This window comes from Podarcis vaucheri (genome assembly GCF_965113315.1).
Source record: "Podarcis vaucheri genome assembly, chromosome: 17".
NCBI classification, from domain to species: Eukaryota; Metazoa; Chordata; class Lepidosauria; order Squamata; family Lacertidae; genus Podarcis; species Podarcis vaucheri.
In genome coordinates, this window is record NC_138755.1 from 33,324,822 (window position 1) to 33,350,661 (window position 25,840).

Consider the following 25,840-nt stretch of genomic DNA (forward strand, 5'->3'; position numbering starts at 1 on the left):
CACATGGGCACGACAGAAGCAGAAGGTAGCTTAAGTATCTTCTAACTAGATGAAGAGAGCTCTGTTTTTTTCCCCCCTCTTAATTTATTGCCTCCGATAACAAAAATGTTCCGCGAGGTGAAAGGAAATATTTTTAAAAGATACGATGGAACGGCAGAAATGCTGCTGTGCTGTATTCCAGTGTGTTGTAGAATAAGGCTTGAAATTACATCAGCTGCTAATCAGCTTTTTCTAACAGTAGGAATTTTAACACCCTGTCTGGGAGCCGGGCCTAAAATGCCTTTTAAAAAAATATCCCCCCTGCAACTGCCATAGTAGGTCCAAGTGTATGTATTCACACACACACACACACACACACACACACACACACACACACACACTGTGTCTCACACTTCTTTGCCCAAGGATGAACTCATAGGTGCTGCTTGGTCAGCCTGAGGTTAACTCTTGTCATGCCATTTTCTCCCCAGCAAAAAAAAAAGTCAGGGAAACATGAGAGTTGGTGTAGTTTAGTGGCCTAGAGGTGTGAGCCAGGAAGCTCTGGGGTTAAACTTGGCCTCAGTCACAAACTTGATAGGTAGCCTATAGGCCAGGCATCCCCAAACTCGGCCCTCCAGATGTTTTGGGACTACAACTCCCATCATCCCTAGCTAACAGGACCAGTGGTCAGGGATGATGGGAATTGTAGTCCCAAAACATCCAGAGGGCCGAGTTTGAGGATGCCTGCTATAGGCAAACCAACGTTCTCTTTGCATTTCACCCGCAATATAGGAATTAATGCTTTACAGAGTTCCTGAAAGGATTTCTGAAACAATGTACAGTGGTACCTTGGGTTAAGTACTTAATTCGTTCTGGAGGTCTGTTCTTAAACCTGAAACTGTTCTTAACCTGAAGCACCACTTTAGCTAATGGGGCCTCCTGCTGCTGTTGCGCCGCCAGAACACAATTATTGTTCTCATCCTGAAGCAAAGTTCTTAACCTGAAGCACTATTTCTGGGTTAGCGGAGTCTGTAACCTGCAGCGTCTGTAACCTGAAGTGTCTGTAACTCGAGGTACCACTGTATATGAACACTCTGAATATGCTATGTTAACATTGTTGTTTTTTGGTTTTGCATGATGAGGGAGAGTGGGAGAGAGCAGCGGGGATCTGTTGTTGCTGTTGCGGCACAGATTCTTACAAGGATAGAGTGCCTCCCCTCTGGCTACCCTGGCTGCAATCTGGCTGTAATCCTCTGAGAGTAGGCAGGGGTCAGTATTTGTCCCCAAAGGCCAAATGCTGAGGTTTCCCCCCACCACTTCCTCCCAGGATGATAGAGGAATGCAGCAGGTCTTGTTTTGTGCTGCTGGCACAGTCAGCAAATTGTTGCATTTGCAAGGATGTGCTGCTGGCTTCTCGTTCTTGAGTGTGTGGCTTGGTTTCCTCTTTCAGATTTCAGACTAGGTATGCCTAGTTACCATTTTTGGGCCAGACGGCTCGAAAGTCGTGTTTTTCCAATACTTTATGACTTTTGGGTTCCTTGAAATTCATCCTAATTGTGCAGATAAAAATATAACACAGGCACCCCCCAAACTCGGCCTTCCAGCTGTTTTGGGACTACAATTCCCATCATCCCTGGCCACTGGTCCTGTTAGCTAGGGGTGATGGGAGTTGTAGTCCCAAAACAGCTGGAGGGCTGAGTTTGGGGATGCCTGATATAACAGATAAAATTCTACAAGATGTGTTGACCTTTAAAGCCCTAAACGGCCTCGGTCCAGTATATCTGAAGGAGCGTCTCCACCCCCATCGTTCTGCCCGGACCCTGAGGTCCAGCGCCGAGGGCCTTCTGGCGGTTCCCTCACTGCGAGAAGCCAAGTTACAGGGAACCAGGCAGAGGGCCTTCTCGGTAGTGGCACCCGCCCTGTGGAACGCCCTCCCACCAGATGTCAAGGAGAACAACAACTACCAGATTTTTAGAAGACATCTGAAGGCAGCCCTGTTTAGGGAAGCTTTTAATGTTTGATGCATTACTGTATTTTAATATTTTGTTGGAAGCCACCCAGAGTGGCTGGGGAAGCCCAGCCAGATGGGCGGAGTATAAAAAAATAAATAATAATAATAATAATTAGTGAAAACAGTTCAGATCCAAGGATTCCCTAGGCATGTGCCTCCAGATGGTGGAGACGTCGGGCGCTATCCTGACACCTGGGCATCTTCACTTGGTCACAAGTGGCCGATAGCCAGTTGCAAAAGGCGGCTGGAGAATTTCAAATGCTGTTTTAACAGGGTGTGTTCAAGGGGCGCTGTGACAATAATAATAATAATAATAATAATAATAATAATAATAATAATAATACATGCCCGTTTGTTGTTCCCTGCAGAACTTCCACCCCCTCCGCCTCCCCCTCCTGGGGAAGAGATGGTTGTCTCCTCAAACAGCGCCTTCCCACCCCCGCCTCCCCCATTCGAGGAACCGTTTCCCCCAGCGCCAGAAGACGTCTTCCCTTCGCCTCCTCCGCCAATGCTGGAGGAGGAACCTGTGGCTTTGAGTGGGCTACCTGCCCCCCAGGTGAGTATTCATATAGGTTAATGCTGTCAAGGTGGGCAAATGGCGGTGGTTGGGGGGAGTGGAAGGTTTATTGGGAAAGACCTGTTTTGCCATAGTTCTTCTGCATGGGCATAGCTGGGGCAGACAGCTGCCCTCCCCCTGATCAAGTGAAACAATAGAAATACAGTCTTACCTTGGATCCTGAACGCCTTGTGGGTCAAATGTTTTGGCTCCCAAATGCCGCAAACCTGGAAGTGAATGTTCCAGTTTGCGAACCTTCTTTGGAACCCAAACGTCTTCCGTGGCTTCTGATTGGCTGCAGGAACTTCCTTGGTTCCAAGCCGCGCCTTGGTTTCCAAACATTTTGGAAGTCGAATGGACTTTCGGAATGGATTCCGTTCGACTTCCGAGGTACCACTGTACTTAACTAACTGACCAATCACGTTGGTTCTGCCCCCCACCAACAAAATCCCAGCCCTCTCAACCAAGTCCTGTTCTCCTGTTCCCATGATGTTTGGATGTGTGGCCCATAGCGGTGCTGAGGTGTGGTCTAGACTGCATGATAAGCAAGCGATCAGGTGGTCCCAAGAATGGGATGGTGATGAGAAAACTGCCGCCTCCCTCTGACCTTCCCCAGGATTGTAGGCGTCCTGCACATTCTTCATTAGATTAAAACTCCGCACCAAGAGATGGGGAAATAGAGTGCTACCTTGGCTCTTGAACAGCTTAGTTGTCGAACAAATCGGCTCCCAAACGCCGTAAACCTGGAAGTAAGTGTTCCGGCTTGTGAACATTTTTCGGAAGCCAAACGTCCGATGTGGCTTCCGTGGCTTCCGATTGAGTGCAGGAAGCTCCTGCAGCCAATCGGAAGCCGCACCTTGGTTTTCAGGCATCGAACGGACTCCTGGAACGGATTAAGTTTGAGAACCGAGGTACCACTGTAAGTAAGCCATACAAATGAAATGATGTTGCACACCAGAAAAATGGGTATATGCTTGAAGAGGGGTTAAGGGATATTTTCAGGAAATTGTTTTATAAGTTGTTTGTCCTTGTTTCTCAATTGGATCCTTTTGCATGGTTTTGCATGTTTTGTGGTATTTTATGCATTGTGACTTGCCGCTATTTTTATGGATTATAGTTTCGTTATTCTTTATTGTAATTGGTAAATGTAAACTGCTTAATTCTTATCTGCTGATATTTCATTTTACTGTTTACGATTATATTCCAATGGATTGTTGAATATTGCTTTATTTGATTTAAGTTGTTTATTTTGAAGTTATTGTGACTTCTTTGTATTAGATCAGATTGTGTGTGTGTGATCTTGCTGACTGTTTAGTTGTTTCTTCAGCTGGTTAACCGCCTTGTTTATAGTAACATAGAAAGGCGGTGTACAAATTAAAAGTGAAATGAACTGAAATGGGAACCTAGGGAGCTGCCTTATACAAAACTGGTCTAGTTCAAATCAGAGGTTGGATGGCCATCAGTCATGGATGTTGAGATTCCTGCATTGCAGGGGATTGGACTGGATGACCCTTGTGGGTCCCAAATCCACAATTCTGTGACTGGCTTATCTGACTCAGCATTGTTGGCAGCATCTCCCAGGGCTTTAGACAGGGATGATCTCCCTGGAATTTCCTGGAGATGCTAGGAATTTAACCTGGGACTCTTTACCTCCTAAGCACACTGAGCTATGGTTCTTCCTTGGAACATAATTCTGCAATATATGCTGCAATATATATATATATATATATATATGCAGGTTTTGGTGTCTTCGGGTGTCTTCCCGTGTAAGAGTCGGGGTGTCTGTGCGACGTTTCGACGAGGTCTCACTCGTCATCTTCAGGCTGGTGCTTTCGGCTTCTTGTTACTGGAACAGAGCAGAATCTGGTGTTTGAGTTCCTATAAATACTGTTGAGGGGTGTGGTGTATAGCCTCCAACGTTCTGGGCAGAGAGGAAGTTCCTAGATTAGTGTGCCTTTTCTTCTTTTGTTCCTTAATTACTTGAGGGATATCTTGAGTGATTTCATGAGTGATATTCTGAATACCACTGGGTGGGTCATTAAGTGTAGATTAGTTGCTAAAGCTTTCGTGTCTTGACCTCTTGAGCTTGTGAAGAGTTTTTCTGAGAAGATGGCTGTGCTGCATTTAGTTGTGCTCTGGCTTGGCTTCGTGTATAGGGGCGAGCTGTGGTTTTGTGCCTTGTGCCAGCCAGATCTGTGTAGGGATTGCAGGGGGGTGCAGCATCCGGAGGTGCCACTATAGTTTGGCTACTGGATGGAGTCTGTAATATGTCTGTGGAGAGGGTCTGGGTTTGGGTCTGGTGTGGTTGATTGGTGACGGCGTTCTGTGTGCCTCTGGTTCTGGTGTCGGTTTTTGTGGGGAGGGCTAATTTCCAGATGTCTGGCAGGCGGGACGTGTCGTCACGCTTGTTCATGTTGTGAGGGTGTTTCTCTATCTCGATGGCTTCCATGATTATTCTCTTGTGGTGATGTTCCATGTTAAAGAGCAATTTGGAATCTGCAAAATTAATTTCGTGTCCTGTTTCTTTCATGTGTTGGAAAAGAGAGGAAGTTTTTTCTTCTTTTTTGACGGCATTCTTGTGTTCTGCGATACGTGCATTTATTCGTCTGTTTGTTTGTCCAATGTACGTGGCTGGGCAGACTTTGCAGGGTATTTCATAGACCCCTTGGTTTTCCAACTGGATTTTGTCTTTTGGGTTTCTGAGGATATTGGCTATTTTTTGGTTGGTGCAGAAGGCTGTTTTGATATTGTGTTTATGGAGGATTTTGCTGATTTTGTCTGTAGTGCCCTTGATATAAGGAAGGAGGGCCATGCCATTGTTTTCTTCTGTGTCTTGGTTTTTGGGGGGTGTTTCTTTTTGGATTAGCTTCGTAACCCTGTTTTTCTGGTATCCATTGGCGATTAACACATTTGAGAGATTCTGTAACTCAGTTGTCAAGTGGTCTTTGTCAGCCAGGCGTTTGGTTCTGGAGATGAGAGTCTTGGCTACGGAGTTTATTTGTGTAGGGTGGTGGTGTGATTGTGCATGTAAGTAGCCCCTATACACGAAGCCAAGCCAGAGCACAACTAAATGCAGCACAGCCATCTTCTCAGAAAAACTCTTCACAAGCTCAAGAGGTCAAGACACGAAAGCTTTAGCAACTAATCTACACTTAATGACCCACCCAGTGGTATTCAGAATATCACTCATGAAATCACTCAAGATATCCCTCAAGTAATTAAGGAACAAAAGAAGAAAAGGCACACTAATCTAGGAACTTCCTCTCTGCCCAGAACGTTGGAGGCTATACACCACACCCCTCAACAGTATTTATAGGAACTCAAACACCAGATTCTGCTCTGTTCCAGTAACAAGAAGCCGAAAGCACCAGCCTGAAGATGACGAGTGAGACCTCGTCGAAACGTCGCACAGACACCCCGACTCTTACACGGGAAGACACCCGAAGACACCAAAACCTGCATTCTTGTACCCGTGAAAATCTACGAAAGCATATATATATATATATATATATATATATATATATATATATATGCTTTCGTAGATTTTCGCGGGTACAGGAATGCAGGTTTTGGTGTCTTCGGGTGTCTTCCCGTGTAAGAGTCGGGGTGTCTGTGCGACGTTTCGACGAATATCTCACCTCTACGGGGAGGAAACCTTCCAGCTGACAAGAACCTACGAGAAACTAGAAATCCGAAGAGCCACCATCTTATGTGATCTCCTGTTCCTACGCAACTGCCGAGACAACAACTTAACTCCCACATGCTTCCAACTTAAATTCCACTCTAAAACCCCAGCTACCGAAAGGATCCTGAAACGAACTGAACTATCCCTAATCAGAAACGAAATACATAAGAAAAGATACCTACTAAACCAAACCAACAAAGATCTGCTCACTCTTCACCTCAAACTATGTAACAAAATCCACCCTGCACTCTGGGACAAATGCAAACAACTAGCCGTCTGGAGAGCTGAAACTGAGACCTCACATAAGACAGACAGACACACCAACAAACTCTACAAACTAGAGAAACGCCAGAAGCCCAGCCACCCTCCACAACAACCCATGAAACAAACAGTACATAACATATCAGACAGGATCCTCACCCCAACTGAAACCAAAGTACTCTCCAAAGGTTTCAACTTTGCAGTCGCCCCGAGACGCATCCCCACGGAAAACATCATATGCGGAGTCGAAGCTAGCCTGACCAAAATCGACCCAGATGAAGCCAATAAAATCAGACTTGAAGTCACCAACATCCTCTGCTCCAGCAAACCACCCAGAAGCAATTTACACAAAGAAGAACAGAAAGCACTCACCAACCTGAGGAAAGACAACAACATAATCATTCTCCCAGCAGACAAAGGCAACGCCACTGTTGTGATGAACACATCGGACTACCAAGCAAAACTATCAAATCTACTCCAAGACCCTACCTACCAACCTATAAAAACAGATCCCACCACCTATCTGGAAAAAACCACCAAATCCAAAATAAAAGCCTCTCCTATCAGTGAAGAAATCCAACTAAGAATCATCCCCAGAGAAAAATCATCCAGATGCCCCAAACTCTACGGTCTCCCCAAGATACACAAAGAAGGAACACCACTCAGACCAATAGTCAGCTCCATAGGCTCACCTCTACAAAATCTCGCTAAATTTCTCGCTAAGCAACTTCAGCCCTATGCAGAATCCATCGCTTCACACGTTACTAACTCCTTCCAGTTCATAGAAACAATAAAGAAACAATACCTACATCCCGATGACCTACTTGTGAGCTTCGATGTTGTATCTCTCTTCACTCAAGTGCCCATTAATGAAGCCTTGACAGCCATTCAAAACAAATACAACCCCCCCAAATACATCCTGGACCTGACCAACCACTGCCTAACCAACACGTACTTCATCCACAATGGACAAAGATACAAACAGATAGAAGGAGCACCTATGGGATCACCCCTCTCACCGGTCATCGCAAATTTGTACATGGAACACTTTGAAACCAATGCTTTAGACAAGTCAGAACACAAACCCAAACTTTGGCTCAGATATGTTGACGACACCTTTGTAATTTGGCCACACGGGAAAGAAAAACTAGATAGCTTCCTCACACATCTCAACAGCCTACACCCCAAAATACAATTCACTATGGAAATAGAAGACAACAACCAACTCCCCTTTCTTGACGTCCTAATCTACAAAAAACCTGATGGCTCCCTAGGACACACTATCTACCGGAAAAAAACACACACCAACCGCTACTTACATGCACAATCACACCACCACCCTGCACAAATAAACTCCGTAGCCAAGACTCTCATCTCCAGAACCAAACGCCTGGCTGACAAAGACCACTTGACAACTGAGTTACAGAATCTCTCAAATGTGTTAATCGCCAATGGATACCAGAAAAACAGGGTTACGAAGCTAATCCAAAAAGAAACACCCCCCAAAAACCGAGACACAGAAGAAAACAATGGCATGGCCCTCCTTCCTTATATCAAGGGCACTACAGACAAAATCAGCAAAATCCTCCATAAACACAATATCAAAACAGCCTTCTGCACCAACCAAAAAATAGCCAATATCCTCAGAAACCCAAAAGACAAAATCCAGCTGGAAAACCAAGGGGTCTATGAAATACCCTGCAAAGTCTGCCCAGCCACGTACATTGGACAAACAAACAGACGAATAAATGCACGTATCGCAGAACACAAGAATGCCGTCAAAAAAGAAGAAAAAACTTCCTCTCTTTTCCAACACATGAAAGAAACAGGACACGAAATTAATTTTGCAGATTCCAAATTGCTCTTTAACATGGAACATCACCACAAGAGAATAATCATGGAAGCCATCGAGATAGAGAAACACCCTCACAACATGAACAAGCGTGACGACACGTCCCGCCTGCCAGACATCTGGAAATTAGCCCTCCCCACAAAAACCGACACCAGAACCAGAGGCACACAGAACGCCGTCACCAATCAACCACACCAGACCCAAACCCAGACCCAGACCCTCTCCACAGACATATTACAGACTCCATCCAGTAGCCAAACTATAGTGGCACCTCCGGATGCTGCACCCCCCTGCAATCCCTACACAGATCTGGCTGGCACAAGGCACAAAACCACAGCTCGCCCCTATACACGAAGCCAAGCCAGAGCACAACTAAATGCAGCACAGCCATCTTCTCAGAAAAACTCTTCACAAGCTCAAGAGGTCAAGACACGAAAGCGTTAGCAACTAATCTACACTTAATGACCCACCCAGTGGTATTCAGAATATCACTCATGAAATCACCCAAGATATCCCTCAAGTAATTAAGGAACAAAAGAAGAAAAGGCACACTAATCTAGGAACTTCCTCTCTGCCCAGAACGTTGGAGGCTATACACCACACCCCTCAACAGTATTTATAGGAACTCAAACACCAGACTCTGCTCTGTTCCAGTAACAAGAAGCCGAAAGCACCAGCCTGAAGATGACGAGTGAGACCTCGTCGAAACGTCGCACAGACACCCCGACTCTTACACGGGAAGACACCCGAAGACACCAAAACCTGCATATATATATATATATATATATATATATATATATATATATATATTATACTTCACTGTGTTGCACATTTCTGATTCAGTGGCTCGGGGAGGAGCAAAGGTTTATGTTTTGCATGCGCTGAGCAGTGGCGATACATCTTAAGCCAATCATCTGGCTTCTGAGATTTCACCAGGCGTTGCTCATACACTTCTGAGCAGTGTTCGAAATTAGCCAGGCGCTAGGCGCATTTTGCACCTGACATTTTGCCACTTGCGACCAAGTGAAGATGCTTGGGTGCCAGGATAAGTGCCTGACATCTCCACCATCTGGCTAGCTAGTGCACAGCAATGTTTTTTTGCTGCTGTGCTATGGCGTGAGTCAATTTTAGCCGCAGCTGACAATATTCACAATTCATTTTCAGCCTTGCAATCTTTCAAAAATAAGGGGGGGGGGGAAAGGCGAATAGCTTTTCTATCTCAAAGTGCATCCTGGCAGCTTGAAGCCCCCTTTTTGAAAATGCAAACCACAGCAGCCGAGATTCTCCCACAATTCAAAGTACCTGCCCTTTGCTCTGTGGCCTTCCGACATGTTGCTCTCCTTCTAAGTGCACTAACCAACGGATGTGAAAGGCTGTTGTTGACTGACAGCCTTCAGGACGGGCTTGGTAACCCTCTCTAACATGTAACTTCCTTTCTTCTCCGTGGCGGAAGGGGCAGGCCCGTGGAAAGATGAGCAGCATTGATTTGGAGATTGATACTCTGTCCTCAATGCTGGATGACATGGAGAAGAATGACCCCTTCAAACCGCGGGTGAGCTGCAATAACAGGGTAGCCTGTCCAAGGCCTCGTTCTCACTGAGGGGGCCAGCCTGTGCCTGGTCACTTCAGGGTACAGCTGACGGCGCCAAGGACCGAAGAGCCCCTTCCCCATGCAAAAAGTTCTTGCTATTTTTCTAAAAAAAAGAGGTGCCAGAACTCACCATGAACACCTCCCTTGTTCTCTTAGAATGGCAATTGACAAGAATTGAGTTCTGGTGAATTCTGGATGAAAAAAAGCCCTGGGTATATCTATATTTTAAAACATTAGCATGTTAAGAAGACTTGAATGATATTCAGCTAAGTTTCACTCGGAGGAATAAACCCACTGAAATTAACAGACCTAACTTTGTCATGTTCATTCACTTCAGTGGGTCATCTTTGAGTAAAACCTAGCTCAATGCCACTGTAGGGCCCTTTTGCCTGACATGCTAGCTTTCTGCATGAAGAGAACTTTTTTATCTTTTTTAAAAAACAGAGCACTTGGTCAGGCGAGCCCCCACTAGCAGCCACAAGTGATAGGTTGACCCCCTCAGTGAGTGCTGGGGACCAGTGATGATTTCTCCAGGAGAGACAGAGGATGGAGCCAGGCTCACTATGCTTGGATTTGCAATCCAAAACCTGCTTTTGTTAAGGACAAAGCTGGTCTCTGGACAAGTTACTCTCCGGTGAGCTTTCTCACCCTGGAGTAGCCAAGCCTCTGTATAATAATAATAATAATAATAATAATAATAATAATAATAATAATAAATTTTATTTATATCCCGCCCTCCCCAGCCGAAGCTGGGCTCAGGGCGGCTAACAACAATCAAAATAGTTCAACATTCTAAAACATTCATTATAAAATTAATTAAATCAAATTAAAATCAAATTAATGGCAACTGCTTGCCAAGGGATAAGGAGGATTTTGCCATGCTCTGGGGTGCAGGCGTGTGGACAAATGTCTGGCTGCAACAACCCCCTCTTTCCTGTACTCCTCTCTGTTCCTCTTCTCCACACCGAGAGCAGATTGGACCAAGATGGGTCTGGTTTGGATGCTACGATGTTGGCCTCTTCTCCCCTTTGATAACCATATTTATTTCTGCAGGTATCTCCAGGTTCCATGTCTCACGTAGGCCTGGCTTCTGGACACAAAGCTTCCCCAGAAACCATTGCTCCACCCAAGGATGTTTCAGCTCCTGTTTCCTTCCCTTCCAACGCTGCCTCCAGCCCCAGTGCAGGCTACGCCCCCAAAGCGCCGAGAGAAGCGGCTTCTGTTCCTCCACCGTGGGTGAAGCAGAGTAGAGAGTCGCCATCGACACAGCTTCCAGGACCGCCGGCTCCTCCTCCTCCTCCTCCAGCTCCGTCAGCCCCCAAATACACTCCACCCCCCGTTGCCGTGGCCCCCAGATTTGTACCCAAAGCAGCTGCAGGGATCCCGTCCGGCTTCCCACGCCAGGCGGCCGCTGCCCCTCCGCAGCCTCGCTTCCCACCCGCTTCTGGCGCAGGGCCAGCCCCGAGGCCACAGCCGCCTGCTTTCACCTATGCACAACAGCGAGAAAAGCCCCAGGTTCAGGAGAAGCCACGTCCCGTTGGACAACCGCCTGCCCCGCGAGACGTGGTGAGTGGGGAATAAATCTCAACTTGGGGTGGAGAAACAAGGGAAGTGTGCTAAGCTGGATGGACTTTTCATTCCGGATTTATATATAGGCAAATTTAGAATAGAATAGAATAGAATAGAATAGAATAGAATAGAATAGAATAGAATAGAATAGAATAGAGTACAGTGGTACCTCGGGACTTAATTCGTTCCGGAAGCCCGTTCTTAACCTGAAACTGTTCTTAACCTGAAGCACCACTTTAGCCAATGGAGCCTCCTGCTGCTGCCGCGCCGCCGGAGCACAATTTCTGTTCTCATCCTGAAGCAAAGTTCTTAACCTGAGGTACTGCTTCTGGGTTAGCGGAGTCTGTAACTTGAAGCGAATGTAACCTGAAGCATATGTAACCCAAAGTACCATGGTAGAATTATAGAGTTGGAAGGGACCACATGAGTCATCTAGATCAGGGGTCAGCAAACTTTTTCAGCAGGGGGCCGGTCCACTGTCCCTCAGACCTTGTCAGGGGCTGGACTATATTTTGGGGGAAAAAATAAAAATGAACGAATTCCTATGCCCCACAAATAACCCAGAGATGCGTTTTAAATAAAAGCACACATCCTACTCATGTAAAAACTCCAGGCAGGCCCCACAAATAACCTAGAGATGCATTTTAAATAAAAGGACATATTCTACTCATGTAAAAACACACAGATTCCCGGACCGTCCGTGGGCCAGATTTAGAAGGTGATTGGGCCGGTTGCGGCCCCCGGGCCTTAGTTTGCCTACCCATGATCTAGATCTTTTGCCGAATGTGGGGCTCGAACCCTAAGATTGAGAGTCTCATGTTCTGCCGACTGAGCTATACCAGTCAGCAATAAATCAAATCTGGCTGGATTGCCCCATCTGTTGCTGTAGTTCCTAGCGGCCATTTTAAAAGAGAGGCCTCAGTAAGATTTGTGGGTCTTTGGGCTCCCAGAAGGATGAAGCTACATTTTTCTCTTCCTCTGTTCTTGTATTGGTAAGAGAGATTTCCCTTCTGCCAGCTTAACAACTAAGCCCGTGCTATTGAGGGCAGTTGCAAAAGAGCACCGGGCACATGTACTTTTTTCTCCCACTGGTTTTATGGAAGAAGGAATTTAAAAACAAACAAACCCAGAGGTAAAACTGTGTCTGTTGAATCTTTCCAGCCAACAAAACCATTGCAAAGCAAATGGAGGACAGAAGTTCCTCAAAAGGAAGTTCCTTCATCAATACAGGAAAAGGAAACTTTTCAAAATCTTGTCACCTGAGTGAGCTGCAAGGTGGCGTCTCAGCAGGGAGAAGGAAGGGTACAGGCTGGATAATGAGGGGAAAAATGTGTGTGGACAGGCAGAGGAATATCTGCATTGCAGAACAATGTTAAAGGGTGGCTTGGCCATACTAAGTGATCTTGAGCGTGTATCTGTTCCCTAGAATATGTGGCATCTGAGAGGCTAGCAGGAGGGACGTTCTGGTCTCAGTGACGCTTGATTTCTTTCTCCAGCGTAACCCGGCGCCCTTTGCAAACACTGGATCAGACCCTCCCAGGGGCAACTCTGTCCTGACCATGAAAGAGGTTGAGGAGCTGGAGATGTTGACCCAGAAGCTCATGAAGGACATGGACCAACCTCCACATGCAGAGGCCTCCAATTCTGGTGTGTGTGTGCACATTTTAAAAATATTTTGCATGTGCCGGTGATGGAGAGTGAATGGGATTCCGGTCTACTGTTGCCACATACACCCCTTTCTCTCTGCTACGGTGCCTTCATCAGCAACCAGACACACAGAGGGTTGGGGGTGGGCTGACATGTTTCCCTCCACTCAGCTCCCTGCCGCTGAATACTACCATCTTCTTCTTATGGAGATGGTAGCTGTGTCCCCTTTCTTGCCTGGAGGCGTAGATACGTATGAAGAAGAAGAGTTTGGACTTGATATCCCGCCTTTCACTCCCTTTAAGGAGTCTCAAAGCGGCTAACAGTCTCCTTTCCCTTCCTCCCCCACAACAAACACTCTGTGAGGTGAGTGGGGCTGAGAGACTTCAGAGAAGTGTGACTGGCCCAAGGTCACCCAGCAGCTGCATGTGGAGGAGCGAACCCGGTTCCCCAGATTACGAGACTACCGCTCTTAACCACTACACCATCCTGACCTGCCAGCAGCCTCTCACGCTCCTCTTTTCTCTCCCCCTTCTCCCTGCCGCTGCAGAGTTGTGTGGCCTGTGCCACAAAGCCCTGTCGCGGACGCAGCCGGCTGTCCGCGCCCTAGACAAGCTCTTCCATGTGGAATGCTTCACCTGCTTCAAGTGTGAGAAGCAGCTGCAAGGACAGCAGTTCTACAACGTGGACGAAAAGCCCTTCTGCGAGGAGTGCTATGCGGTGAGTGAAATTCAGAGGGGCAGAGGGGCAAATTCTTGAATAAAATATGGAGGGGGCGGGACACAGGTAAGCTCCGCCCCACCTAATCAATCACAAGTCACGGTGCACGCACACCATTTCAGTGGTACTGCCTATCAATGTTTGCGGGGGGGGGAGCAAATACTTTGTTTCTGGGGGGTCCGAAGAGACCTCAGCCCCTAGGAGTTGGCTCCTACGCAGGGTGGCCAATCACAATCGTCGGGGCATTTTGGAAGGAGCCATGCTCTGGCGTTACCTCAGCAGCAGAGGGGTTGTTTTCCCCAAGCGAATTTTGGAATGTCTTAAAATGGCCGCCACATCTTGCTTCGGCAACCAGCTAGAGTTCTTCATCTTTCTTCTCTTTTAATTCGTCTGGTCGGAATTTCAATATTTGGGCTAGTTTCCCGAACGAAAAAGTTTCCTGTACTGACATTGTTCAGAAGAAACCATTCAGAAGTTCATTATGAAAGGAAGCAACTTTTATTAAAAACAGCCATTCTTGGCGTGTTCAAAGACCTCAGATATTGGTCCATTTGTTGGGTTGGGTGGTCAAGGTGGGGTCAATTCATCTTGAGATGCCAGTGTTTTTGAACACCGCAACCCCTTGATTCCAGTCTCCTAGTGTGGGAATAAATCATCATTATTATTTGTTCACTTTATATAAACCACCCTTTATCCAAAGATCCCAGGGCGGTGAAGTTGCCAAGCTCACGGTGGAGTCTTTGTCTGCATTACAAGGTCAACCCAATGTGGACCTGTGCCACGCAACAATGGCTCCGTGCCACAAAAGTTACATCTGAACTGGCTTCAACAGTCTCTTTTGGTGGCATCGCAATCATACCATCGTGTGCTTGTACACTGTGGGTGTGACCAGGCATTTGCCTGAACACACAGAAGCTCAAAGTGTGGGCGGGGGCTTATGCATGCAAGCAAGTCCCCACCTCCAGTGTCCTCACACTTGTCATGCTCTCTGCCTCGGGCAGCAGCTTCTGAAGACACCCAGTTCATGGCTGGTGTAAAATTTGATTAAGGCTGCCTTCTTCACAGATTTCTTGTTTGCTAAGCTGCCCAATCATGGTTAATCTTGTTAAAGGGCAATTGATGGGTGTCAAAAGAGATCTTGAGTATGCGATGCTGGAGAGACGTTATGCTTTGAATTGTTTTGGGAGGTGGGGAGGTTGGATGAGAATTGTTTAAATTTGCCTGTTTTCTCCCATTTACATCCTTAAGATATCAGTGACTTCCCTTCTTCTCTTTCCACGGTTAACGTTACCAATCAGTATTCCATTATTGCATCCATCAAAACTTACTTACACTGTTGAATTTATCTTAACGCTGCCAGCATTTTCAGCTGTACACAATTAAAGGTAAAGGTAAAGGTACCCCTGCCCAAACGGGCCAGTCTTGCCAGACTCTGGGGTTTGTGCGCCCATCTCACATTTATTGGCCGGGGGCCAGCGCTGTCCGGAGACACTTCCGGGTCACGTGGCCAGCGTGACAACGCTGCTCTGGCGAGCCAGAGCCGCACACGGAACGCCGTTTACCTTCCCGCTGGTAAGCGGTACCTATTTATCTACTTGCCCCCGGGGGTGCTTTCGAACTGCTAGGTTGGCAGGCGCTGGGACCGAGCAGCGGGAGCGCACCCCGCCGCGGGGATTCGAACCGCCGACCTTTCGATCGGCAAGCCCTAGGCGCTGAGGCTTTAGCCCACAGCGCCACCCGCGTCCCGGAAGTACACAATTACTTCCCATATATTCAGTAAACGTTTTCCAAACCTCTTTAAACCTATATTCTTCTTGTTCTCTTATTCTGTACGTTAAGCCTGCAAGTTGTGCATATTCTGTCAACTTAAGTTTGCCTTATTCTTTAGTTGGGACCTCACTCGTTTTCCATTTTTGGCTAACAAAACACAGGCCGCAGTAGTAAGCATACCTAAATAACCTTTTTTGACACCTGGGAATTTCAGTCTGAATTATCCCCAACAGAAAAGACTCTGGGTTTTTTTGGGGAATGTAGGTACATTAAAACATTCCCCCCCAATTCATTATGGATCATTTCCCCATACATGGATATCTGTTCTGTACATTTGTCAGTGTCACACCTTAAAGTAGGGAACGTTCATGAGGCAGCCTGTGCCCCACAGCTCAGGGTTTGAGTGCACCCTATAATCTCTCCCTCTGACAGGTCTCCACAAATGGTTCCCTTTCTGGAGGGCAGGCCTCCTTCATTTCTGACCCTGTTTTTGTTCTTCAGGGCACCCTGGAGAAGTGTTGTGTGTGCAAGCAAACGATCACAGACAGGATGCTGCGAGCCACGGGCAATTCCTACCACCCCCAGTGCTTCACCTGTGTGGTGTGCCACAAAGCCCTCGAGGGAGCCTCCTTCATTGTGGACAAAGCCAACCAGCCACATTGCGTGGACGACTATCACAGGTGGGTGACCTCCTTATTCATTTCCTGCGCCATCTTCCTCCCACTTCACCTGGGATCTTTGTGACTTGACCGGGGCAACTTTCGGTTGAAACCGAAAGTTCAAGTCCTCATACCGCCTCTTACGTGCTTGCAGAAAATATGCCCCGCGCTGCTCTGTGTGTGCTGAGCCCATCATGCCAGAGCCCGGAAAGGATGAGACCGTCCGCGTGGTAGCCCTGGAGAAGAACTTCCACATGAAATGTTACCGCTGTGAGGTGAGCCAATTCCCTTCTCCCCTTCCCGCCAGTCCCTCCTTGACATCTCTGCCGCCTCAGTGGCATTGATTCTCCTTTTCTTCCTCCCTTTTTCAGGATTGTGGGAAGCCCCTTTCCATCGAAGCAGATGACAATGGATGTTTTCCCCTGGATGGGCACGTTCTGTGTAGAAAATGTCACACCACACGGGCCAAAGCTGCGGTCTAAGGACCTTGGATCAGGATACGCCCTTGATGTCCTTCCCCAGCTCAGTCAGTGGGCCTGAATTTCCTCTGTGCTGTTTCTGGTCATTCTTCTCCCCCTCCCCTCAAAACCCACAATGCATTTTTACTTAGAAAGAGTCTGTCTGGCAATATCTCTTTCCACCCAAGGGCTCTTCCCACTGTGTTTTCTTTTTCTTTTTAACCTGCCCCTTCCAAGACTGGGTGTTCCTTAACTCCTCGCCTAGTCTGGCCACAGTATATTATTCTAGACACTGCAGAAAGTGACGTGGAATTGCTATAAGCCCTGCAGTCCTTTTACTTACTAAATAATAAAGTAATCTTAGAGGAAAAGTCTGGATCCTTCCAACCTGCTACGTCCCCCGACCCTGCAAAATGCTGTCCTCTGTTCAGGTATGGAACACGACCCAACTAATGGGACTATTTTTTTAAACCCTTACTTTTGGCAATGGACAGAGTCTTCGCTCTACAGGATGATGATATAAACGAATCTCCTTCTTCTGTACTGGACTTGTGTGCCTGAATGGTTCTCCTTGCCAGCAAGGAGTTTATGGACCAGTTCCCCCCACCCCCCAGTCCCCAGAGTTACGGTGGCCCCAGTTATTTTTTACCTCTCTGGTGCTTTGGCCTAGCAACTTCTGCATAGCAAACTATCCAAAGGACTACTTCTCTGTTTACAACATGCTTGGTCGAACTGGGAGTGTGGTGTGACCGGGAATGGTCCCGAATTGATGCTGAGAAAGGCACCCTCATCAGAGTCTCTTCATTTGCAGCCTACATGTGATGGGTGCCTTCTAAGTCCCTGCCAGGGCCACACTCCCACCCTTCTCCGCGGGGGTTGCTGTAAGTGACTTTGCTGGTATGTGTTTTTTGGCACAGTCAATGGAACAGAGCCTCAATCCCTAGGCTGGACTGAACAAGCATCTTCAATATTGTCTGTCCCAGCCACTGTTTGCATTAATAAAATTTGTGTTGGGTTCCCCCCCATTATAACTTCAACCTCTCTGGTGTGTGTGTGGCTGGGGTGGGTCAGAGCGAGATCATTGCTAAACTACCCAGCAGTGAATCCATTCTCCATCCATCTCATTTCAGGGGGATGGACTAGATGACTCTCAAGGTCCCTTCCAATTCTACGGTTCTCTGATTTTCTTTCCTAATGATTCCAAGCATGGATCTTGCCTTTTCACAGCCACTGCACACTGGGTTGACATCTTCATCAAACTATCTACCATGACCCCAAGATCTCATTCCTGGTCTTGTCACTTCCAGTTCAACTCAATAGTATATGTGAAGATTTTTTTTTGCCCCAACACGCACCACTCAACCCTTCTTTACAGTGACTTCTTTTTCCATTTTACTCTCCATTCTTTCTGTTTGGAGAGGTGCTTCTGGAGCTCTGCAATCTTTTCCTGGTTTTTTTTTTGGCCTCGGTATCCAATTAGATGCATTGTTTGGCAGGGAGAAAATTGCTGCCTCTTGCTAAGCTTTTCTCCTGCTACTGCTCTTCCTCAGTTTGTTGGCAGTGTTCTCAGTGGTGTTTCCTGTCTATACAGTGGTACCTTGGGTTAAGTACTTAATTCGTTCCGGAGGTCCGTTCTTAACCTGAAACTGTTCTTAACCTGAAGCACCACTTTAGCTAATGGGGCCTCCTGCTGCTGCCGCGCTGCTGGAGCACGATTTCTGTTCTCACCCTGAAGCAAAGTTCTGAACCCGAGGTAATATTTCTGGGTTAGCGGAGTCTGTAACCTGAAGTGTATGTAACCTGAAGCGTATGTAACCCGAGGTACCACTGTACATTCTTTTCTTTTTTTTGCTCTAACCCACTTGCACTTTCCCCTTCGTCTTCAAAAGAAGTCGTCATTTTGTGGATTTCAGCTGCATCTCACCCCCTACTCTCATTGAGTAATACAGTGGTACCTCAGCTTACAGATGCTTCAGGTTTACAGATGCCTCAGGTTACAGACTCCGCTAACCCAGAAATAGTACCTCAGGTTAAGAACTTTGCTTCAGGATGAGAACAGAAATCGTTCTCCGGCGGCACGGCAGCAGCAAGAGGCCCCATTATCTAAAGTAGTGCTTCAGGTTAAGAACAGTTCCAGGTTAAGAACGGACCTCCGGAACGAATTAAGTTCTTAACCCGAGGGACCACTGTAAAACTGTTCCCTGCCCCCAACTTGTCAGAAGCTTAAATGGTTTTGGATTTGGGAGTCTGGTTCGCTGCTTCCGCTCTTGCTTCTTCGTTGCTTGCTACTAACATTTGCCACCTATCAGGATTTTCTGCCGCTGTGATTGACGTCCACGTCTAGCCCTACGAAGCATTGCTGGGCTAGAAAAGCAGGTTAGCTTTGCCGAGTGGCACATGGGGCTAGGACTGCAATCCCAGGGCCACTCCCTGTTCTGAGAGAGGGAAGGTAAACACCAAACTACTATTGGTAATAATGTCTGGACACCGGTTGAATACAGACTGAATAGTCATGGGCTTAAAGATAAGGAAGGTGGAAAATGTCATTACCTTTTAAATAAAGCAATGCCTTGGGTTCCAGGATAGCTCAGTTGGTAGAGTTTGAGACTCCTGCTCCTGGGTCATGAATTTGAACTCTACATTGGGCAAGATTTCTGCATTGCAGGGGGTTTGAACTAGATGGATTTTCATCAATAGAAATGTAAATTATGCTGATTTTTGTAGATGTACTCGGAAAATGACTCTGAGTTGATACTTTAAAATCAAAGGACTTGAGTGACTGAGTATGCTATAGTCTGATATCGCCCATTTACAAATTCTTTAAAAATTGGGGGGTTAAGTATTCTTGTTTGGATGAGGGCTATAACATGCATGACCCTACAAAGCAGAACTCCAGCAGTGCAGAGTAGCTCACCAGTGGCTCTTGTTTTTGTTTTTAAAAAAGGCTGTTTCCGCTGCTGACCTAGGACTACATTTGCTTGCCTTCTCCATAGAGGCTTTAAGAATCCTGTAATAGTATTTGTTGTTAAACTGTGGACTCTAGTGTAGCACTGATTTTAGTCAGGGCAATGTTTATTCCCCCTGGAATTTTTTTTCGCCACACGTGCAGAAAACACACAGCTTGCAGAATTTCGCTTTCTGTGAGGACCCAGTTGATTTTAAAAGAAAAGCAGGTTTCTAAATCTCCTGAAGTTGATGCCAGATTAATGTGCAGGCTCAGAAACTCAAAAAAAGCCAAACTTTGCACTCTGTAGGCATATTTTGCATGTTTGAGGGCATCTGTTGAATTCAAGATACACATCCAAGCACACACAGCCCTCCTTGTAAGGCGATGTATTCTGTCTTTGGTACTGGATCTGGGTACAAGAAGTTTAAGAGTTAAAAGACTGTGCTCTAGCCCAAAGCCACGCACCACCTTCTGCATGCACTTGACATCTAACACAAATAGCAAAAGTCCAAAGTGGAGGAGCCTGGCAAATGTTTGCACAGTGTTTAGCTTGTTTGTTCAGGTGAAGTTCAGTTTCGTTCAGCAGCCCCTTGATCTCTTTGTTTCGTTGCTGCCTGCGTCTTGGGAGCTGGAGAGACCCTTCAGATAACTTGACTTTGATGCACTGAGCCTGTGTCCCGACTGAAGGCTGCTGTGGGAGACAGCTCTCTGCAGGGGTGAGATTACTCTCCCCACCCCACCCAGCTCTTTAAGACTCCTTGACTCACACCACCAGGCTTTTCCAACTTTGCTTTGAGATGGAGGTTTCTTCCGTGGTCCTCCCATTCTTTGGGCAGCTTATTATACCTCTGCTTAATCTGGAGTCCTTCAGCATAGATAACTCTGAAGGTTACAAGAAAAGAAACCATACGGCCAATAAAATATGGTAGCTTGGAGGAAATGAATGTTCCTATTGAAGGACAAGTTTCTTGTTTTGGAGGCTGGGAAGGGAACTGGTAGCAGAAGCCATCTGCTGAGTGGGAGGCCTAATGCTGCTAACACTTAACCAGCTGAACTTTGCTCTCTGACACTATCTTTTGAGAAGGAAATATCTCTAGGCCTGATCCCTGTAGGCTTTTTCATACATTTGCTTGGAGTCCTGTTAGTAGATGTAGTTTTGGAAGAGTTATGCAGATGGTAAACATGCATAACAATAGTTTTTGTACTGATGGGTGGCACTTGTTTCAGGTTGACCCCATTAGTCCAGCAGAAGCTTTTGATAAGAGTCCCTAAGCTGTAAGTGGTGGTGGGTAGACGCACTGTTTCAATAAGACCTTTCTAGTTCAACTGCCCTGGGTTTGTTAAATTGGGCAGATCTGGTTTCTGCAATATTTCTTAATTGACATCAATATATCAAAAATGTCCCAAACTTGCCTGGCCCAGAGTTGCTCCTAGTGTTCAAAGTTCACAGACTTGTGGAGGAGTTCAATAGGTGGAAAGCTCATTTTTCTGTAGGTCCAACAGTGTAAGGCATAATGTTTATGGACAAGGTGATGAGAAACCAGTTCTGTAGTACAAAATGGTACCCTTAGGCTGCTGCGTAAGAGCAAACGTCTTGCAGCTTGATTAGTACCACATCTTAAAAAGCAGTGAATGCATTTCAGGATTCAAACAATGGACATTGGAGTGCCCGTGGGGCATGGACCTTGCCACTCCTTGCCAGATTAGTGCCCAGTTAGTAAGAGTGCCTACTGAAAAGCTACAGTACCATATTGGGATGGCTTGCATTTCTAAAGTGATAGAACTATAGTCCTTTATGTACTACCCTTGCTAAAACTAATTCAGTGGGCATGCAATTCTGAGGAACGTGCCATTTTGGACCTGATCAGAAGGCTGGGAGAGGAGGAATGTGACTCAGTTTTCAGCCACATTGTAGGAAGATGCTGCAGCTTACCGTATTTTTTGCTCTATAAGACTCACTTTTTCCCTCCTAAAAAGTAAGGGGAAATGTGTGTGTGTCTTATGGAGCGAATGCAGGCTGTGCAGCTATCACAGAAGCCAGAACAGCAAGAGGGATTGCTGCTTTCACTGCGCAGTGATCCCTCTTGCTGTTCTGGCTTCTGAGATTCAGAATATTTTTTTTTTCTTATTTTCCTCCTCCAAAAACTAGGTGCGTCTTGTGGTCTGGTGCGTCTTATAGAGTGAAAAATGTGCTATATGTTCAGTTCAGTAAGTTCCTGTTTGGTAAACAATTATCTACATTCAACCGGAAATCATTCGCTAGTAGATAGTATTACCCCTCCTCTACCCCTTTCTCTTGTTTTTCCTTGGATGCATAGAGAATAGCTATCCTAATATGACTTTATAGAGTTTGATCCTATAGGTATGGCAGTTACACAGTCTGGTTACTGCTTTGTTAAATTCCCTTCTTATCTTACGTACCCTACAAGGCTACTGCTTCAACTGTGCTTTAAATTTCTTCTTTGCAGCTGGAACTGGTCATTGGCTTCTGAACTACATTAATAATAATAATAATTTATTATTTATACCCCGCCCATCTGGCTGAGGAAATACTGTCCTCACTAATTTAGGGCTTCAACCTTCAGGACACTGTGTGACTTACTTCTGAGTAAGTACAGAGCAGGTGTCTATGTCAGGTTCTTTATGCTCTTAACATCTCTCTCACACCCTGCACATAACTGGTGCTTTGCATATAAATGGTAACAGTGCCTTTATTTTAAATATATTTTGACTCCTTTTTACCAGTTCTTCCTTGCCTAGGGGCTGTTGTGTCATGTCTTGGCTGGATGGGGGAAAAGGTACAGGGCTCTGCGCTTTGATTTGCATGACAAACAATGCTGTTAACTTTTTCTCTTCAACACAACCACTAAAAGGTAAAGGATCCCTACACTCTTTTTCATCTGATTATCCAAGGTACTCAGATGCTTTTCCTTAACCTTGAATATTTCTTTGAAAAGGAGCAAAGGTAGCTTTCATTTTGTTTTGTTTTTAAAAAGCTGTAATCCTATAAGGGTAACTTTATGTTAGATGTAGTTCTCCCTCCTTTGAGAAAGCTGCAAGTCCTGCTTTTAAGTTTTGTGGAACCCAATAGACAGCTGACTTAATAAGGGGCTGATCCGTATATAATAAAAGTCATGGCACAGATTGGATACTTTTATTTACAAAACCATATATACAACACACAACCCCAGGTCCGGGTTTTCTTTCTCACCTCCCCATCCTGCTATTTTAAATATATATAGGCAAGATCCTCAACTTGAGGAAGCAAAGCTCTCTGGAGCATGTGGTGCCTAACTGTAAACAAGCCATTTTTGCTCTTAGGACTGGGCTCCAGGAGAGAAAATAAGACACATAAGCAACAAGGGGAGCAGTATAAATTTGATCCAACGCTGTGTGATAAAGGCAAGTCCAGGCCACTGAGCTAAGGTACAAGGTAGGCAGTCTTGGCCCCAGGAACTGTGCAAACAATGGCAAGTCCCGTCCCCCAATCCCTGAGTCTTCAAGCACAACTTTTGCATTTGAAGGGGACCCCTTATTGCTAGATAATGGCTTTGCCGGCAGAATGGCTTCAGTTCTGCTTATAATTTTAAGTACACCTTGCTTCCTTAGTCACTATGAAATGCGACGGGCAGAGTGGCTGCTGCGGGAGTAGAAACACAAGAATGAAACAAGAGGTGGTGAGACAGAAAATGAGAGAGAAGCAAGGAGTTTGCATTTTAAGCGCTGGCCATTCCTCTGGCATTAGTATCTGCAGGGAGCCTCGTGGAGTGTTGCTTTCTGCATTGGGAAGCTCAAGTCCCAACTTGTGCGCTTTGGGGCACAAGGAATGTTGGTGGTGCACATGCTGCAGACTCTGCCATCAACTCTCAGAGCCCCAGGCCAATGCTTGCTGCGCCACTGCAAGATCAGCTCAGTCTGTTCCCCTTCTCTTCTCCTTGTTCTGCTGGGCTCTGTGGCGTTGGGTCCAGTGACAGCTTGGTGATGCGAGACCCCCATCACTCTTTGAAGCCTTGGATGCTGCACAGAATACGCTTCTGGTGGCCAGGAAGAGTCACACCCATTTGCTTCAAGTCCCTTGGAAAAAACAGGAGGGGAGAAATATTAGCTGCCTTGTTTAGCAGGTGCGGGACGTGGGTGGCGCTGTGGGTTAAACCACAGAGCCTAGGACTTGCTGATCAGAAGGTCAGCGGTTCGAATCCCTGCGATGGGGTGAGCTCCCATTGCTCAGTCCCTGCTCCTGCCAACCTAGCAGTTCGAAAGCATGTCAAGTGGAAGTAGATAAATAGGTACCACTCTGGCGGGAAGGTAAACGGCGTTTCCATGCGCTGCTCTGGTTCACCAGAAGCGGCTTAGTCATGCTGACCACATGACCCTGAAGCTGTACGCTGGCTCCCTCGGCCAATAAAGCGAGATGAGCGCCGCCACCCCAGAATCAGTCACGACTGGACCTAATGGTCAGGGGTCCCTTTACCCTTTACCTTAGCAGGTGAAGAGAGATTGAGACTGCTACACAAGCAGAGGGTTTCATAAAGCTGTAGCACCCTAAGAAACCTCTGTCCCCTTTCCCCACCACTTGTTGCTTTTTTTATTAATAAATTTTATTAGTATTTTCCACACAACAACATGAAAAATATCGAAAAATAACAATACACAAAACACAAAAACCAACACACACACAAAAACCACAAATCCATATCTTACAAGTTAATAATATAAACACTAAAAAGAAAAACAAACATTGTCTTTCCCCCCAACACTTGTTACCTGCCCTACCAAAGTCCATTCCTAGAAATTCAGCTGAGCTCAAGGCTCAGAAATATCACCAATTCCGCTTGCTGTCTCACAAGGTGGATCTGGCAAAACTCTCTGCAAGTTGGGAGTCAGACAACATATTTTAGAGCGCTTGGAGGTGTTATGACAGATCCCAAAAAAGACATGTTAATTCACCGGGAAGGTGACAAAAGAGCTTCAGGAAGCTGAATTTGTAAGACGGCAAGCACAACGCAAAACTATGAGCAGAACCTGCAAAAGTGTCACTCTGCTAAAGGATAGTACATCATCCGTAAAACTAAATATACTAAGATGCACAGATACAATCTTACGCAATGCAGCAATTCGTTAGCAGTGTGATGGATGCCAGCAGTTATCTTAACTGTCTCATGTGAATTTTGGTATGCTGATGTTAATTCCTTGGTTCCATAGGATTATTTTCATATGTGTCCGGTATTTTGGTATGAGTTAGTGATTTTATCTTATGCTCTTAACAGAAGGCCATGCTTATTACTTCTGCAAATATTTCTTACATATCCAGCTCGCCAAAGAATCCTATGCCTGCTCACTAGGAAGGAGGCCCCATTGAAATCAGTTCTTGAGTAAACCTTTGCTAGGATCTTTTTTAGCTTGCTGACTTCTCTGGCCAGCTTTTGCAGATTTTTGAAAAAAAGAAAAGAATGTACAGTGGTACCTCAGCTTACAGACGCTTCAGGTTACATGCGCTTCAGGTTACAGACTCTGCTGACCCAGAAATATTACCTCGGGTTACGAACTTTGCTTCAGGATGAGAACAGAAATCGTGCAGAGGCAGCAGGAGGCCCCATTAGCTAAAGTGGTGCTTCAGGTTAAGAACAGTTTCAGGTTAAGAACAGACCTCCAGAACAAATTAAGTTCTTAACCTGAGGTACTAAAACCTGTTTCACCAGAGTCAACTGTGAGGCAGGAGGGAGTAAATGAATAGGTAAATTGCCCTATTCAAACCACCTTCAGTTCTGAAGGGGGGGGGGAGAGAACCACCCTGTTTGTTTTCAGCCTCACTACCAGCCCACATACAAAATGAGATTGTGATGGAGATGGCACTAGCTCAGGGCTGGGGAACCTTTGCCCCCCCCCCCAATGTTGTTGGACTCTCAACTCCCATTATCCATCACCCTTGTCCATGCTATCTGGGGCTGACAGCAGCTGGGAGTCTGAGAACATCTGGAAGGCCAAAGGTTAACCAGGCCTCTTAACTCACATATTCTCTGCTCTCCAACAAAGCATTACTGTGACTCTTTCTGATTATGCTCTGACTTAAGCTGTTGGTTCTCTGCCTGCTTTTCAACCACAGCAAAAGACTCCGTTGGGCAATCATGAGCTAGATAC

General features: G+C 46.2%; 2 protein-coding genes across 4 annotated transcripts in view; one reads left to right on the forward strand and one right to left on the reverse strand.

Moving 5' to 3' along the window:
- The window catches only part of ZYX (zyxin), a 35,362-nt gene extending 17,570 nt beyond the window's left edge, over positions 1 to 17,792 (forward strand). For 2 of the 3 annotated variants that reach the window (XM_082204875.1, XM_082204873.1), the window contains exons 3-10: positions 2,359 to 2,546; positions 9,798 to 9,896; positions 10,989 to 11,501; positions 13,001 to 13,151; positions 13,699 to 13,868; positions 16,140 to 16,318; positions 16,452 to 16,572; positions 16,669 to 17,792. In XM_082204875.1, coding sequence (XP_082061001.1) covers positions 2,359 to 2,546; positions 9,798 to 9,896; positions 10,989 to 11,501; positions 13,001 to 13,151; positions 13,699 to 13,868; positions 16,140 to 16,318; positions 16,452 to 16,572; positions 16,669 to 16,779 — 1,532 coding nt within the window. In that variant the 3' untranslated portion in view covers positions 16,780 to 17,792. The remainder of the gene's footprint in view (positions 1 to 2,358; positions 2,547 to 9,797; positions 9,897 to 10,988; positions 11,502 to 13,000; positions 13,152 to 13,698; positions 13,869 to 16,139; positions 16,319 to 16,451; positions 16,573 to 16,668) is intronic. The other variant, XM_082204874.1, reaches the window with a different exon arrangement.
- A 5,049-nt stretch (positions 17,793 to 22,841) lies between these two features.
- The window catches only part of EPHA1 (EPH receptor A1), an 84,559-nt gene continuing 81,560 nt past the window's right edge, over positions 22,842 to 25,840 (reverse strand). The window contains exon 18 of the mRNA XM_082204669.1: positions 22,842 to 23,776. Within this exon, the coding sequence (XP_082060795.1) occupies positions 23,698 to 23,776 (79 nt within the window). The 3' untranslated portion in view covers positions 22,842 to 23,697. The remainder of the gene's footprint in view (positions 23,777 to 25,840) is intronic.